At 35.6% G+C, this 17,036-nt stretch overlaps 1 protein-coding gene and 1 long non-coding RNA gene across 10 annotated transcripts; one reads left to right on the plus strand and one right to left on the minus strand.

Moving 5' to 3' along the window:
• Positions 1–979: 979 nt before the first annotated feature.
• On the minus strand, positions 980–8,070 carry LOC130460974 (uncharacterized). 9 transcript variants are annotated; one of them, XR_008921224.1, is made up of 9 exons: positions 7,578–8,070; positions 5,642–6,146; positions 5,167–5,206; positions 4,565–4,669; positions 4,383–4,452; positions 3,971–4,040; positions 3,398–3,852; positions 3,182–3,298; positions 1,577–2,070 (listed from the first exon to the last, which is right to left on the minus strand). It is a non-coding gene; the product is annotated as an uncharacterized lncRNA (long non-coding RNA). The 9 variants fall into 9 exon arrangements; XR_008921226.1 differs by lacking the exon at positions 4,565–4,669 and adding an exon at positions 980–994 and having other exon boundaries at positions 1,643–2,070; positions 3,182–3,852; XR_008921227.1 differs by lacking the exon at positions 4,565–4,669 and having other exon boundaries at positions 3,418–3,852.
• Positions 8,071–8,194: 124 nt separating this feature from the next.
• On the plus strand, positions 8,195–15,445 carry LOC110804238 (sulfoquinovosyl transferase SQD2). Its single transcript, XM_022009796.2, has 11 exons — positions 8,195–8,642; positions 9,839–9,905; positions 10,909–10,979; positions 11,543–11,660; positions 11,766–11,839; positions 11,933–11,988; positions 12,089–12,172; positions 12,331–12,418; positions 12,505–12,582; positions 14,264–14,320; positions 14,756–15,445. Exons 1-11 carry the CDS (start codon positions 8,323–8,325, stop codon positions 15,249–15,251), a joined length of 1,509 nt encoding a protein of 502 aa, XP_021865488.1. The 5' UTR covers positions 8,195–8,322; the 3' UTR covers positions 15,252–15,445.
• The last annotated feature ends 1,591 nt before the right edge of the window (positions 15,446–17,036 follow it).

Raw genomic sequence — 17,036 nt, forward strand, 5'->3', positions numbered from 1 at the left:
AATAGCGACACCCAATGTGTGTTAGAGAAATTTCACCCCTAATATTATATTGAACTTCTTTTTGAGTCTTCTCATAAGTCCCATGTATCCCAATTTAAAATCAAGCATCATGATAAGTGAATTTCTCCATGGTTTTCTCATCTTCCGCTTTTCCTCCTTGGTTAGGAGTATTACTGGGCATGTTCATCAGTCGGCTAGGGTTTAGTGTTGATAATGTATTGTGAATAAACACGAGAGATACGAGAGAGTGTGGTGTTGTGTGTATTATTCCATATAATAGCGGGTATATGTAGGCAGGGCCATCTCCGGCAATTTGGAGGCCCTGTGCTAAAGTACAGATATTGGGCCCTTATAAATTTTTACGGGCAATTATTTAATGTAAAACACATAATTATTATATTAATATTACTTTATTTATACAAAATATAGAGTGAAATTAATAATATGGTTTAACGTTTTATGTGTGATGGTTTGAGAAAATTGATGTAAAGGTTTGACGGACATGAAAAAACAAATAAAAAGGGGGTAAGGTGAAGAACCAAAACCTGGTCTCTGCTACCGCACTTATTAGTCCTTACCAAATGGGACAAAGATTACATGATGCATAACAAAACATATATTAGATATATAAATATTTGTTATTGGAGGTTTAACCAATACTTCCTCCGTCTTTTAATACTCGCAACGTTTGTTAGTTTCACGCATGTCGATGTACAACTTTGATCATTTATATCTTAAATTCTCTTTATGCAAAAATTATAAAAAGTTGATATTTTGAAAATACACATTGAGACGAATCTAACAAGATCCCACATGACTATGTTTTATCTTATATAAAAAACACTACGAATAGTCAAAGTAGATTATATGAATAGTGGAAAAAGTCCAAACGTTGCGAGTATTAAAAGACGGAGGAAGTATAATTTCTTTTCGAGACCCCCAAAATTTTGTGCCCCGCTGCTGTAGGTCCGCCTGGACCTCCCTCTATCCAACCCTGTATGTAGGGTACAATAATTAGAGTTTTGCTTGAAGAACAAGAATCATAAATATTCCAGAGATATTAACGGGCTCATAACACAAATCAAATCAACACCATCACTATTAACTAGGATGACCCAGAATATATTCAAATAGATATTTGTTAGTGTTGTTTGTTGTTTTTTAGAAAACTAATTGTTGGACCGTGCGCTCCCCCAAGATATAAAAATTATCGGTCAAGATACTATGCAAACACGAGCCTAATTATTTGATGGGGATACTTGCAAACATGAATGTAATAGACGATAAAAAACATAGCTAATTACATGTTGTAAGTTCCATCGAATTTCCTTATACAAAATATTTGCAAACATGGATATAATAGACCATAAGAAATATACTTCATCTGTTCTTTAAATATCACATCATGGTTGAATTTCACTCCTCTAACACATTACTTTTACTCTTAATATCTCAAATTGTGTATAAGTAAAATTTATAAAGAATTGATAGAAAATAGATATCGATACAAATCTAAAATGACCCCGCAAGACTACAATTTTCTTACATATGAATCAAAAAAAAATAGCCAAAGTCGTAGTGTGAATAATGTAAAAAACAAAATGGTGTGATATTTACGGAACGGAGGAAGTAGTTTACTTACATAACGTAGGTTCCATAGGATTGCCTCATACATAGGTGATCCAAAAGGTTCAATGATTATTTCCTAGGAACGTGAAACTTCAGGTCTTCCCTGTTCCTCGTAAAAAAAACTCTACCACATAAGGTAGTTCACAATACTAAGAAATGCAATATAAACAAGGTATGCTTGCAAAAGGCATACATGCATATCGCCATCATACATAGTTTTGGTACTAATTAGCTTTCACACATACTTATTGTAATAACTTTTACACATATAAAAGCGAGACATTGCTGAAACTGATCAAGATCACTTCTCGACCGCAACCTCCAAAGCCTTATCGACGTTATCCTCCAGTGCCACCTCCTTGTAGTTGTTGGGCCTACCTCGACCGATACATGTTTGGTACGTAGCATCTCCTTCACGGTCGTGATTTCTTTTTCATCATTCTGTAAATGTTACGAATATAAAATTGAGTTGCCAATTAAATAACAACAGTGATATTCTGTTGTAGGGTTGCTCAAATCTTACCTCTAATATACTCGAGTGTTAATACTTTACATAACTGCTCAAGTCACAAAGGCTTAAAATCTAGCATCAAGAACGTCTAATGATTTCTATCTATGGATGTGTTTATATCAATGCATGTGTCTATATGGATATTTTTGTAGCTATGTCTGATTTGTATTGAAGGGTGAAAATTGTATGATATTTTCCATTCTTAAGCAATGTAATACTTCCTCCGTTCTCATTTACACGACACAATGGGTTTTTGACACTATTCATACAAGCTTATTTGACTTCTTTTTGTGATTTATACTTAAGAAAAAACATGATCGTTGGGCCTTATTAGTTTCGTCTTCATAAATATTTTTGAATATCAAGTTTTTATAATTTTTTCATATCCATAATGAGAGATATTAATGTTTTAAACCGTCCATTGACAAACGCGGCTAAATAATTGTGTCATTTTTAAAAAAGAACATAGGAAATATAATTTTACAAGCGATATTACAGAAAAGGGGAGTAATCAGAATTTTATCTAAACGATCTACTTTATACGAAGTATAATTGTGCGTGCTCAGTTTATATGAGTGCGTATTCTGCCACTTCTCAAGCCATTAACAGATACATATATATATATATATCCTTTTTAGATTATAGCATTCAAACACATACACTGAAAAGGTGTAAAGATGCTATTACGGGATATTTTTCCACTTAAGAATTCTTGTACCTTGGATATGTCAGAGTTCAAATGTTTCTTCTAGTTAACTCTATTTATATTGTTTTCCCGTTGGGAGAGGACTTTAGTAGAGTGGAGGATTCTTGTGTGGATTTAAAGCACCTATTTCTCTGTACACTCCATGAAATTGTTTCAGCACATAGATTCTGACTCCTTGGGCTCTAGTTCTGAGAATTTGCTGCCTACTTTTGTATGTCCAAATTAAATTGGTGTACCTTGTCTAAGAGAAGGAAAGTAGAGGCGAATTTTGATAATAGTGTGTGTCAAATTGTGCAAGAAAAAGGTTACAGAAGGCAACAGTAGAAAACCCGGACCTTGTCAATTTGTGTGCTCCTTGTTGATCTGATCTCAGCTCACTGATGGTTTGAAATCCATTTTGCCTGCAGATCTTTCACATTTTGAGCTGGTAATAAAGAGGCTGGAAGAACAAGCTGCACAAGATGCAAAGATGGATAAGGATGATTCAGTTTGCATAATAGGTGAGGAAGAAAGGCCAAAGGAAGTTCTTAACACTCGTGTATGTAGTGTACCATGTTTCAGTTTTACATACATTGCATCTTACATGTTCTTCCACTTGAGTTGTTCTTACTCTTTTTGGCATGTTGGTGGAATTGTAGGACAATGTTGCAAATTCCAAGCAGAAAGAAGAAGGACGAGTTGTTGATCAAGAGCCAGATAAGCGCCAATTTCAAAGCCCTCCCAAGTCTTATTACAATGAAGAAGAGGAAATAGACTGGAGTTCATATAAAAGTGAATCATAGCATTCAAACAGATACACCTTTTCTAGATCAAACAAGTACTCCCCTTTTTACCAAACTCTCATGGCTTGATGAATTGTTTGAAAAGGTATGTCAGTAGTCTTGTTTATTAAGGATATTTGTATTTTGCACTAATAAATGGAAGTTTTGAAAACTATATGACCTATGGGCTGAACTGTGTGACAAGGCTTGAGTCATTCTCAACTGTTTACTCCGGCTCGATACAACTGATGGTTGGCCATGGAGAACAAACATCTATTAGAAGCAATACATAAGAGAGGAACATCATAGACACACAACAAGCATAGCTAGTTACCCATCAAGTCTAATAGATGGACCACTGACCAGGGAAAATGAATAACACCAATTCAGAAAGTGCGGGTAGGGTTCTGCAACACAACAGGCGAGTAGGGATCTGCAACACTCATTCAATAAAGTCATTTCAGACCATGCTATTACAGTCCTGTCAGATGCAATGTTGCTCATTTTGTGTATATATTGAATCTTATCATTTCTTCTCCTCACAGGTGTATTAAAAGATCACAAATTCTTTTATTTCCTTTTTTCAAAAGACAAACCTGAGTTATTTTCCATCTAACAAAAAGATGCCTTAAGAGGATAACAACTTTTTTAATTGGTGAAAGCACACGTTTCATCATTTTTCGGTTCTATCATGTATTAACTGAAGAGTATCAAGTGTTGATGCAGTCAGATTGTGGGGGAAGCTTAGATTTGATCATAAGTATGGACACAATACCTGTCGCTGAAGGACCAGAATGGGAAGTTTTGCTCGTTACTACATGAGCTGAAGGGGAGGGTTGCACCACCTGCTTCATGCATCCAAAAAGGAGCTAATAAACAAATTTCAGAGTACATGGATATTTATAAACTGAAAAGGAGAGCATAAAACGAGCAAGATGGTTTCAGAAATCAACTCACAAATAGAAGCGAAGAAAGTCGGGTTTTAATAAACCCTGAAGAACAACACTTAATGTTGTATACTTCAATCTCCGACCCAGTTACAAACTTCTTGGATAAACATGACTACAGGTCAAAAGAAATATATGTATACATATTATAAATAACCCCAATGTAAATTTGTAAACAAATTTACAGGCATCCCAAATGCAAGAATCAGTCCAAGAAATCCCGCATTGGTGAGCACACCAAATGATAACCCTAACATTGCAGAGCATTAGTCACACTTAAACGGTTGAAACTTAAAATTAAGATATCAACCCATTAATTAAAAAGAAGCCAATGTTAATGAGACAAATATAAGGTCTTGAGAAACTTCCAAAACAAAGTATATTCTCAAAACCTTACTGCAACTTTACGTAAGAGTTAAGTACATTGTTAAATTCATTAAATCTTACAGCAGATTAGAATTAGTGTCCAAGTGTGTTTGAGTTTCTGGATTCACCTAAGATGCCATAGTTGGTGTAGAGCATAATTCTATGCACCAGGGATTCACTTAAGTCTACATACTTGATTTGTATGCATTTAGAAAAAGTTGCAGCCAAGAAGAATCATACTCATACCTGAGGCAATAGGATATTGGGGCAATTGAGTAGCTTGTATCTGCAGAAGAATCCAATAACTTCTAAGAGTCCAGACTGCTCAACCAACTGTACTAAAACATATTCACTGTAATCTAACATGGAATTCACCAACATATTTCCAAGTTTTAAATAGCGGAAGGTAAACAAAAACCCCAGGATCTTTGGGGAAATGAGCAATACAAGGGCATGTAGGAACTAAAAAAAGGAGGGACACCAGTATAAAATGCTCAAACAAACTTCATTCCATTATGCATAGTGAAACACATTGTAGGTTACATAACTAACCAAAAGTATGTGGCTGTATACAGAAGATGTGTTTGAGGAAACAACGGCCACAATAAGTTCCCAACACAGGCCTACAACATGAAGCTAGCAAACTAAAAATGGAAAATACAGATACAGGGGTGCATCTCTTTCTTTTTAAAAAATATAGGATTTAGCAGATCCAACTTACATCTCATCTCTTCTCGTAACCAAGTAAAGGCTGAATCATCTGTCCCTCCCATGAAGCTGGAACTGCAAAAAAAAAAAACCAATTCAAACTGATTAAAACGAAAGGAAAACAAGGCCGTGTTCACTTCATCCTACGTTTAGATTGAGAAAAAAACAGAGATGAAATGAAAACCAATAATTCGATAATGTAATAATGAAACCCTAATTTTGGTCAACATTGTTTGTAAGATGAAAAAAATAATCTAATATAGTAATGCTAACAGTTTGACACCAGTAATTCTTAGAACAAAATATCACCCCCCCTCGTTACAAGGGGTACACTGTAAAATTAAACTAATTAAAGCTGAACCGAGAACACATCCGAGCATCAGGAGGGTTTAGGAATTCCTTCACAAGGGCTAACGGGGCATCCAACACTGTAGGCATAATCCTTTTGCTTGCCTATCCAGTTTGGTTTGTGATAACCAACATCTTCGAATCTGATCTCTACATCTTAAAACACCAACCTATCAATTCCATAAAACGAGCGATATTAGCTCAATTCATTACCAACCCATCAACAATTTCGATCAATATGCCCAGATTAACCAAATTAAATATAATCAAAATTCACAACTGCAGACATTTAAAATTCAGAAGCCATCAAAACTAAACTACAGAAAATCTCTAGGGATTAATTATTATAGTGACAATTCAAATGACTCGTAAATAAACCACAAGCTGATTATTATGATTGCTCAATGCAGCAACAAGTAAACAACTTCCATATCTAATGGAAACTGCAATTCTGCAAAGCTTTCATCTTTGACTTAGATCAGCAGCAGAGGATTGCAAGTTCTTTTAAAAAACAATTAACAAAAACATGATTCTGCAGACAGTAAATCAGATCCTAAGCATAAATCAACCATTAAGACCTGTAACATTGTCACATACAACAATGATTCTTACTCAGGAAAAAGCCTTGCCTGAATCAGTATTATACGATGACGATATCAGGGGTCTAAACATAAGTCACAAATTAATTCATAAGTCAGTGTCTCAGGCACTTCAGGGTTACTTTATCCTGAGCTCGATCAGACAAAGCTCTACCTCCATTGGTCCTTGGGTACCAGAGTTTCATAAACACCTTCTTCCGGATAATTATCTATGATGGTAGCAATTAATCAGTTAGAGTTCGGCTTGTAACAGTCACAAGCCTGACGAATTTTCATTTTAGACTTATGTATATCTTTTCTTTTTTCTTATTTTAGAGTGAAGTTTGATATATTGATACAACCATCTATCTTAAGGAAGTTACATGAACAATCGTCAAAATACCAAACAAAATCCTAAAAATTGGACTGCAAAATAATTTCTTATTAAAGAAGCCTAGACAATAAAGCTCTATCATGCTTGAGCGTTCCAGAGCAGAGATATATTTAAGCAATCAACTAAAAACCCCAAGATCACCCAAAAATTAGGCAATGTTTCTGGAGTATACTCATATTTCACAAACACCTGCCAAAATTCCAATTTAAATCAAGTAACAATAAAAATTAGGTTATAAACATAAATATCCATAAGCTAATACTTCATGTACATCAACTATAAGTCCCATTGACATCAACTATGAACGAATTATGCAAGTCAATATCATTAAAGTACATAGGGGTTATGGATTCAGCTACAACTAAATGAGTAAGCCTACCAATTAAACATTGAAGGAAAATTTTATGCTTCTGCGAATCAAGAAAATTACCTACTTCTCAACAAATAACACCATTGTTGCATCTTTCAACAAGATTTCCAATAACATCTTGGAAGATTCCAAGGCCAACTAATTGTCTGAATATGGGCTTTGCATTGGAATCCTCGAAGGTGTTATTTGAAGACCTTGCCAGAGATGACGATGGAGAGCTACAGATTGGACTAAAATGAAGTTGGATACTCGCATTTACCAGCAGAACGAAGAAGATATGTAGGAGAGAAGATGGCGGAGGGACCACCGCGATGAAGAGGAGGGTGGAGGCATCAACGACATGTCGAGGAAAGGAAATCGGCCACACGAAGAAAAAGAAAGAGGGGTGGGCACCTTAAGGCACTATTTGGAATCTTGTGATCCCTCTGGTTCATTGAAATCCCAAAATTAGGGATTTAGGGTTTGTTGATATTGAGATTATTGATAGGAAATAAGCGAAGGAGAGAGAGAAGATAGAGGAGCTGATAAAATTTGACGAGGATAAATAGAAGATGGAGAGGAAAAATCGAGAAAGATTAGTATGGAAGATGAAGTAACGCCATTGCAGAGGAGGGGAAGCAGAAGGACACAAGAGGACGAAGACAGGGAAGGGAGAACGAAGACAGCTGGCCAACGAAAAAGGAATGGCAGGGCCGTAAATCATGAAGGAATTTAAGGGTAGGATGCTAGTGTTTTTTTTTTATTAAAGCTTATTTTTGTTTAAATTTTTTTGTGGTCAGAATAAAGTTTTCGGGCAAGAAATTAAGATTGCTCCACAAAACGTAAGTAAAAGCATATGCCAAAAATTAATACAATTATTCTCTTAAAAGAATATCCAATGGCTAAGGTGCGATTGGATTCCTCAAGAACTTCACCCAGAATTTATTTATCAAAATCAAATAATACAATTACAACCCCCACACACACATCTATCATTCACCACTATATTTAACACTCTAAATGAAATGATGACTTCTTCTCTTTCAATAAGGTCTTCTCTTTCTCTCTCCAATTCTCCCTCCTGCTCTTCTTCTTCATCATCATCATTTTCTCTCAATTCTTTGTACTTCCCTGCTAAAACATCAATACCCATTTCCCAGAAAGTATCCAAGACTAGATCTTTAAGTTCTAACTTGTCGGAATCAAAAAGGGGTTTTGAGAGATTTGGTGTTAAAGCTAGCAAGATGGACGTCAATGGTGATGAACAGGAGACACCTTTTCTTGAAGAAGCTGAGACTTCTAAACCTCGTCGCATTGCTCTTTTTGTTGAGCCTTCTCCTTTTGCGTAAGTATCTTCTCACTCACTCTTTTAACGGGGTTTTTAATTTTACTGTAGTTGATTAATGATGATTTCTTGCTTTTAGCGTGGAATTGAGTTTGCTCAATTTCTTGATTATTTTTGTTGATTATGTCTTAATTATGCTTCGACATTATTACTGGTTTGATCATTTGATTTTGAGATGTTAGCTAATGCTCTATATCTGGATCTTAATTGTACTCCCTTGGGGTTAATTGTCAGTTTATATTATCACCGTGACTATTAAATCTAGACGGAGGGACCGAATACTTCATAGTTGTTGACTTTGGGAATTGTGTTAGTCTGAAGCTTTGTTTGGTGGTTAATTGCTGAACTAATGTGAGTTGTCTTTAGAAATGTTGGTGTGCTGTTATCTGCTGTATTTCGACAATTTTAGTTCTGTTTACTGCAATAAGTTATGCGTGACATTCCAGTTGATTTATGCTATGGTTTGCTCCTTTGGATCACCATTTGTTGTGTACAATTAAGAGCTTAACTTCAGTTGTTTGTTTGTTAGGCGGTAATGGCAATTTCATTACTCACCTTCTGGTGTGTAATTTGCTTATAGATTTAATGCTTAAGTCTAGAGTAAAGGACTCCGACGTTCCATCCAAAAACACTTCTTTTTCTTCATAATTAGTTTTCCTTTTACCACTCTATGCTGTCAAAGTGGCGATCAATGGTAATGGTAATAAAAACATTATGCATAGATACAACACAAGACTTCCCCTTACAAAATTACCATGTAAATTCATTATCATTCCATTTATTACCACCAATAAAATAGGCCGTTAGCGTGTTAGGTTTCTAACCTGGTTGCGTCTTTCATATCCAGTTCTCGTTAAATTTGGAGAATTGAGCTACTATTTCTTTTTGGTTAGGGGGAGAAGCTAGTCCAAGTGTTCAACAAACAAATGGTCTTCAAAAACTATTAGTAGCATTTGAATACGGGTCTTGGATGGTGTTTCTTTATGTTTTTCCTAAAATACTTCAATTAATTTTTACTTAGTTGGGTTACATGGTGAATCAACTTAAGTTTTTGTGCTTGCTACTAATTCTAATATCAAACAATGATGAAGCTAATAATGTATTCTAATTGCATTTGCTGATTGTCCGTACTTGATTTACCCAAAAAAATAATGTTCAGATGTTGATCATGCTGTTTGCATTTACTTGTTTTGCAGTTATGTGTCCGGATATAAAAATAGGTTTCAGAATTTTATTAAATATCTACGAGAAATGGGTGACGAGGTACGATCTTCAGACTTGGTTTATAATTTTATGTTTGAGCTGTTTGTTTGGTATTTCCCTTTTTAGATTTATGTCCTGCATTTTGGTACTATGAGAAGGATGATCTCTCCTTTCCTTTTAGCTACGAGAATTATTTAATCATAATTAGCTGCTTGAAAAGAGACAAAAAAGCTAAAGAGAATATGCTGTCTGCTCTTACTTTGTGACTTACAGGGCCTGATTTAAGAGAAACAGGCCCTCTTCCACCCCATTCCTTTACAGTTGACACCTTATAAGGCTGTAAAAACCACTCCTTTAAGGATTATCACTTTAACGAAGATTAAGGTAAGAAAGGGGCTCGCCATGGATGTGTCAAGGAAGACCACCTATTATAGATAAGAAGGCATTTAATCCCATTACTCCATTAGCACTACTGCACTAGACTTGGGCAAGTTAATCATAAAACTTCTCAGAAGCTTGAAAAACAGTCAATATTTTATCTTGAAACTTCACAAGATAATTTGATAAGATGAAACAAGTATTCACGAGAAAAATAGCAAATTGCAAATAATACCTTATTGCCTCCTCTCTTTATACACATTTCAAAGTAGCTAACTGCAAATAATATACCATGTTTTATTTAGTACATTAAGCAAGAAAATGAAGAAGAAAGCAGAAAGAAGGTCACTTTACCCCATCATTGAATGTAAGAAATTCCAACAAGCCCTGTCATTTCCTTGTTGCGCTTAAAGGTATCACTAGAGTACCCACATATTAGGAAATTACTGACCACCTCATAGAAAAAAGGGCAGCATCCACTTATCTAAAATCTGTCTACCCTCCACAAATGCACTTTGATTAGGAAATTCGGAAGTAAAAAATTAGAAATGGTACTTGTGAAAACAAAATCTAGAATCCTGAACAACTAATTGACCTATCCTTTTTAGAACTAAAAATACACATATGTTTCCCACCAATTCGATAGATACATGGCGTGCACAAGAGTAATCATTTTTCTTTCCAGGTGATGGTTGTAACAACACATGAAGGAGTACCGGAGGAGTTCTATGGAGCAAAGTTAATTGGTTCTCGAAGGTTGGTACTGTTACTCTAAGATTGATTGTTATGGTTGACGCATCAATTTGTTGAATCGTCTTTTAAAAATGTGCTTTTGCTGCTTTTATTTTGTTTATGTATTATCTTTTATGCTTAAGATGTTGTCATGCTTACTTCCCTTCCCTGAGCAGATATCTGTTTTGCATTGTAATTTTTGGCTTTGGTTTCTGTTGAATTTTTGTTTTTGTATGCAAATGAACCAGTGGAATGGACCATGTCCTTGAACATATGCTCTGTGACATCTGTGGGATGCAATTAGTTGGCATTTTCTCATAGATTTTCTTCATTGTTGTTTGTTTTATAATTTTGAATGGAGCCACTACCAAAATGGAGCTAAAATTAATTTTAAAATATTCCTTGTCAATGTGTGTGCCTTAATAGATTTGTTATTCCGGAACATGGAAATGTGCGGTTTTGGCATGGTGTTGACTTGTTTTTTTGTTGACTAACGTTTTTTGATGTCTATTATTATTATTAACCTGTAAAAGCTCACGGTTATATATGTCCTTCTTAAACTCAATGCTGCTTCTGTGATTTTGCAGTTTTCCCTTGCCATGGTATCAAAAGGTGCCTCTCTCACTGGCTCTTAGTCCCAGAATAATCTCAGAGGTCGCAGCATTCAAGCCTGATATCATTCACGCATCATCTCCTGGTATCATGGTGTGTTAGGATGACAAATAATTCTGTTGACTTTGCGTTCTTGATAGTCTTCATGAATGAGTAATTTCTAAAGCATGATTTTTAAGTTGATTTTCATAATTGTAGGTATTTGGCGCACTTGCTATTGCAAAAATGTTGTGTGTTCCAATCGTCATGTCATACCATACTCATGTCCCTGTGTAAGTTACTATGTTTTCTTATTATTCTTTCCACGTGGTACCACCTCAAAGTGTTGGGTACATGACTAATATTTGACCCTTATGTATCTACAGATATATTCCAAGATATACTTTCAGTTGGTTAGTTAAACCAATGTGGCTTGTCATTAGTAAGTGTTTGTTGTTTATCTGAAATTATTTGTGGTATATTCATAAATTTGCTGCTCTAAAATGAGCTTTGTTAACCTCCTTCTTTCTTGCCTTTACCAGAGTTTCTGCACGGAGCAGCTGACCTAACTCTAGTACCTTCGGCCGCCATTGCAAAGGATCTCCTGGAAGCAAAGGTAGCAGCAGGTAAACTAAGACACATACTCTTGGTTTTCGCATTAATACTTTCGCAGTTTGAACTTGTGTAATATTGTTTTGTTATTGTCCTTACCAATGCCTTGAAAGTTTTATAATAGATAAAGTTTCTTATTTTTCCCATCATTTTTTCCCCTCTGTAACAACAGAAAATAGGATACGCCTCTGGAATAAAGGAGTAGATTCTGAAAGCTTCAACCCTCGCTTCCGTTCGTCTGAGATGAGATCGAGGCTCAGGTAACTTGGAAAAATCTTTTATCATGGGGTACATATACATGTAAGCTTTCTAACTTACATTTTTGAAATACTTGTTGCTGTATCAGTAATGGAGAGCCTGACAAACCACTCATTGTGCATGTTGGCCGCTTAGGTGTCGAAAAGAGTTTGGATTTTCTTAAAAGGTAATTCTCGGTACTGCAAAGTGTTAGAAATTACAGAAGACAGGATGATAAGCAAATTTGTGAATTGATATCAGGATTCATGGAAAATAATGTTTTCTTGATCTGCATATATTCTCCCTAGTCCCTACTGTATGATGATATTATCTTTTTACTGCTGGTCTTTTCATCGATGATTAGCAAAACCCAGCGAATTTTTCTTTTGCTTGGATTTGAAATTCTTCTTTTCCCTTTCATTTGCCTTTTTTGAAGTGTTATCCTTACTCTCTGTGCAAAATCTGCCTAAATTGTCTCATGTATTATTGTTTATGTATAGCTTATTTTAATAGTTAAGAATGCCATTTTAGTTACTTTATTCTGATGAGCCGTATTGAGATCAAAGATGTCCAAAGGAATCAGTTTGTTTAATTACCCTTGCACCTTTTTTAAACGTGTAATGAATTAAGGAGGGAAGATTATGTGCAGCTTGAGACAAGTCCATGAAAAAACTTTTGAGCAGCAGTTGCTAGTTCCCTCTTTTTTCTCTCTAGCAGTGGCTGATTGAGTGTTATAAGGGGGGGGGGGGGGGGGGGGGGGGGGTGGTTATTGTTGTTTAAGGAAAACATGGTTAAAATTGTAACTACCATACGAAATTTATTTTGGGGATTATGGTTTATGACCTTATAGAAGTGGCATGGGCCGGTTGGTCCTATTTTTGGAAGTTTTAGGATGGTAATGTCACTGGCTATGTCAAGGGACACCTAAACAACTATACTTCATTGTTCATGCTATCTTTGAGACACTTTAAGAAATTTGAGGCTATCTATCTTAACTTACATAGTTCCTTTTATTTTCTTACTCCATATCCTCCATTAACGCCATTTGTTGAAACCCAATGTTACCCACATGTAAGTTGTCCCATGTTGGAGAAAAGAGGAGAGAACTACCAACTTTTAAGCTTAAGGAGCTACTCCAACTATTGCCAATTGGTTTTAGTGTGGAGCCTCTATTGGGCTTATAACAGGATCAAACTCTCCTCCTTATTGGGTTGCCCAGACCCATTTCATATTCTCTCAAATTTAGAACTTGAGGGAACATCACGTATTATGTTGAATCCCACAAGTCCACAACCTTGTTCTTTCAACCAACCACTATTCACTATTGTATTTTACATTTTATGATTCTTTTACTATTAAAATTTGCCAAATATTTTTTGAACAAGTAGTTGATGCTAGACAATATTATATTTCCAAACAATTTTTGACGTCTAAATATCAAAGTTACAATACCATTGGCTTAGTCTCCAATTTCTCAATCTTCAAGTATTACATGGTTCCAGTAGTTTGGTAGAACTTCCACTGTCTATTTCTCAATGTGTGCTACTGTGCTTAAAAGATCCAAATCCTGTTGTTTTGGAATTCTTTAATCTAAACATAGGGAGCAGTTGCCATTTTTTTGTTGCTATGTTCACGGGAGAACATCCTATATTTAATTATGAGGTTTGTTATAGTGTTCTAAACTCTGTCATCCTCTGAGATGCCACTTTTCCAGTACCTTAAAAGAATTAAAATCACAAATACGGAGTTGCAAACTGTCGAAGTTGTGCATTGTAATAACTTCTATTTTCTGTTTCCTCTTTTACACCATGTATGCCTTGTTCTTTTGTTGTTCGTCCTAAAAATCTATCTTTTGTGTAATTGCGCAGGGTAATGGATGAATTACCAGAAGCAAGAATTGCTTTTATTGGAGATGGCCCTTATAGGTGAGTCTCGTCTGGTGTTCCTTGTTTGTTTGTTACTAGTAGATAGTGCCATGCGTTTGATAAACATATCTACAGTAACTAAACTTAGGAAGTTTGGAGTAGGGTCTCTAGGTCCCATTTCCTATAATCCCCCCTCCCTCTCTTTGTCCATGGCCTCAAATTTATTCTTGTACGAAAGCTTTGGGATGACCACACAACCTTAGAGGGTTTTTTTTTTTTTTCCCTTTATTGATTAATGATTGCTATAATGAGTAAAAGTTTATGGCTTTATGCTATATCATGGTAAATAAAATATGATGTCATTTGGACTGATGCCACTCAGTGGCACGTCGTGTTTCTTGTTAAGTCATTTCCTTAACAGTCAGAAGGAAATTCCTGTATTGGGCAGAATTTCTCTTGTATCGACTTCACTGATATTTTGAAGTTTCTTTTTAGGGAGGAGCTGGAGAAAATGTTTGCCGGTATGCCAGCTGTGTTCACAGGGATGTTGCAGGGTGAAGAGCTTTCTCAAGCGTATGCGAGTGGTGATGTTTTTGTGATGCCCTCAGAATCCGAGACTCTTGGCCTTGTTGTATTGGAGGCCATGTCTTCTGGGGTTCCGGTAGTGGGTGCTCGTGCGGGTGGGGTCCCTGACATAATTCCCGAGGATCAAGAGGGTAAAACCGGTTTTCTCTATAGTCCCGGGGATCTTGATGACTGCCTAGGCAAACTGAGGCCTCTACTGCATGATAGAGAATTTCGGGAGAGCATCGGGAAAGCCGCTCGTGAAGAGATGGAAAAATATGATTGGAGGGCAGCCACAAGGACGATCCGTAATGAGCAATATACAGCAGCAATATGGTTCTGGAGGAAAAAGAAGGTACATCTGATGAGACCTGTGCAGTGGCTGTTGAAACTCTTAGTGAAATCACCAGAAGTAAGCTACAGATAATTTCCTGTTAATATCTGGATTATGATGTTTATAAAAGCTTGTATAATAGTCTTGAAATGAAGGCTTTACATTGGGATTTTCTATTCTTGATCTTGATTGGATTAGCCTTTTTGTTGTATATTATGGGCTGTACAAAGGATGGTCACTATGTTGTGTCTAAAGTCATTTATAAATTGATTTGGATGTTTAGTTTAGGGTTTTGTTTTCTTAGGTTTAATGTTACTTGTTCAAGAAATAAGGCCATGTTCGGTAAAATTAGCGGTAGCGGGTAACGGTTAGCGGTTGAGTAGCGGGTAGCGGCTCGAGTAGCAGATAGCGGTGAAGGGTAGCGGGTAACGGTTAGCTGTCAAAATAGCGGCTAATTGATATGCGTGTTTGGTAAAATTAGCGGTTGCCATTATAAAATAAAATAAAAGGTAGAATATTGTTACAAACTTTATTATAAATTTGTCAAAAGCTACCAGCTACCTTAAAAGCTACTAATTTTAACGTTTGACAAAGGCTACTCAAACGCTACCTCTACCGCCAACCACTACCTAAAATGCTATCCTGCCGAACACTTATATATTTTACAAGTAGCGTCTTGACTAGGTCAAAACGCTATCCGCTACCTCAAACGCTATCGCCGAACACGCCCTAAATCTAACTTTCCCTTAAAATAATTTTTTTTAAAGGTAATAAAAATACTTGGTCCAACGCATTATAATGTGTTAGGCAGTCTTTTTTAAGAATTTACCTCATACTTCACTTCCTTACTATGATCCTTAAAAACAGAGTTAATCCCATGATTGGGGTCTAAGTTTTACAAAAAAATCACCAATTGGGATCTCACGTTTTTTTGGGTCAATAATTAGGACTTCATCTTACATTTCTAGCCAAAGTTAACTATGGTGGTTAAAATGTTAACTCCTTGAGTTAAATTAATTATTTGTTATTCTTACTACTCCAATATCCCCCTCTTGAACAAACATAACATTATCAGAAACTACCAACACCACATTAATTTCTCTTTTCTTTATGAATAGAGTTTGTCCACTATAGTTCACAATTCGGCAATAATTTGACCAAAAAATGTTAAATAACCGATTTCTAATATTCACATAATTTAACATAGAAACCCAACAAAACCAAAATGTTCGCTTGAATGTTTTAACATAGACCTATAAAATGGGTCGGGCTCAAACTTAATGAAATGGGTCAGTTTCGGTCATAAACAAGTCATATTTAGTTAGGTCAAGTCATGACCCATTTAGCATAACCCAACCTGCTCCGGCCCATTTTTTTTTTAAAGAAAATGAGTATACGAGTCACAACCTAAAAATACTCCGTACTCTTTATCAATCTATCATACTTCCCACTACATGTCACCCCTTGAAAAAGAATCTTCATTCGAAACAATGACCGAACATCATTTTACTTTCAATCAATTTAGAAATCATGCAAAAAGTCTGCTCTCCTTCTTATGTGATTAACATGTAAACATCATAAAGTAAACCTAAAAAAAAAAAATTAAAAATCGAACAACCCTAACAAATCGATCAAAATCAACAGAAAAACGATAAAATTTAGCAGCTTTTATATCATACAAAATCACAAAATTAACCAATTTTAATTATTAATCTCAAAAAAAATCACAAAACTAAAAAGTACGCATTAACTCAAATATAAAAACGGACAAAATAAATCCAATAAAACACACACGCGCACGCACACGCCCACGCCCACGCCCCCCAACAAAAAAAATTGACAATAAATAATACTATGTATTAACTCATAAGTCATAGC

Source organism: Spinacia oleracea, chromosome 5, assembly GCF_020520425.1.
Source record: "Spinacia oleracea cultivar Varoflay chromosome 5, BTI_SOV_V1, whole genome shotgun sequence".
Classification (NCBI taxonomy): domain Eukaryota; kingdom Viridiplantae; phylum Streptophyta; class Magnoliopsida; order Caryophyllales; family Amaranthaceae; genus Spinacia; species Spinacia oleracea.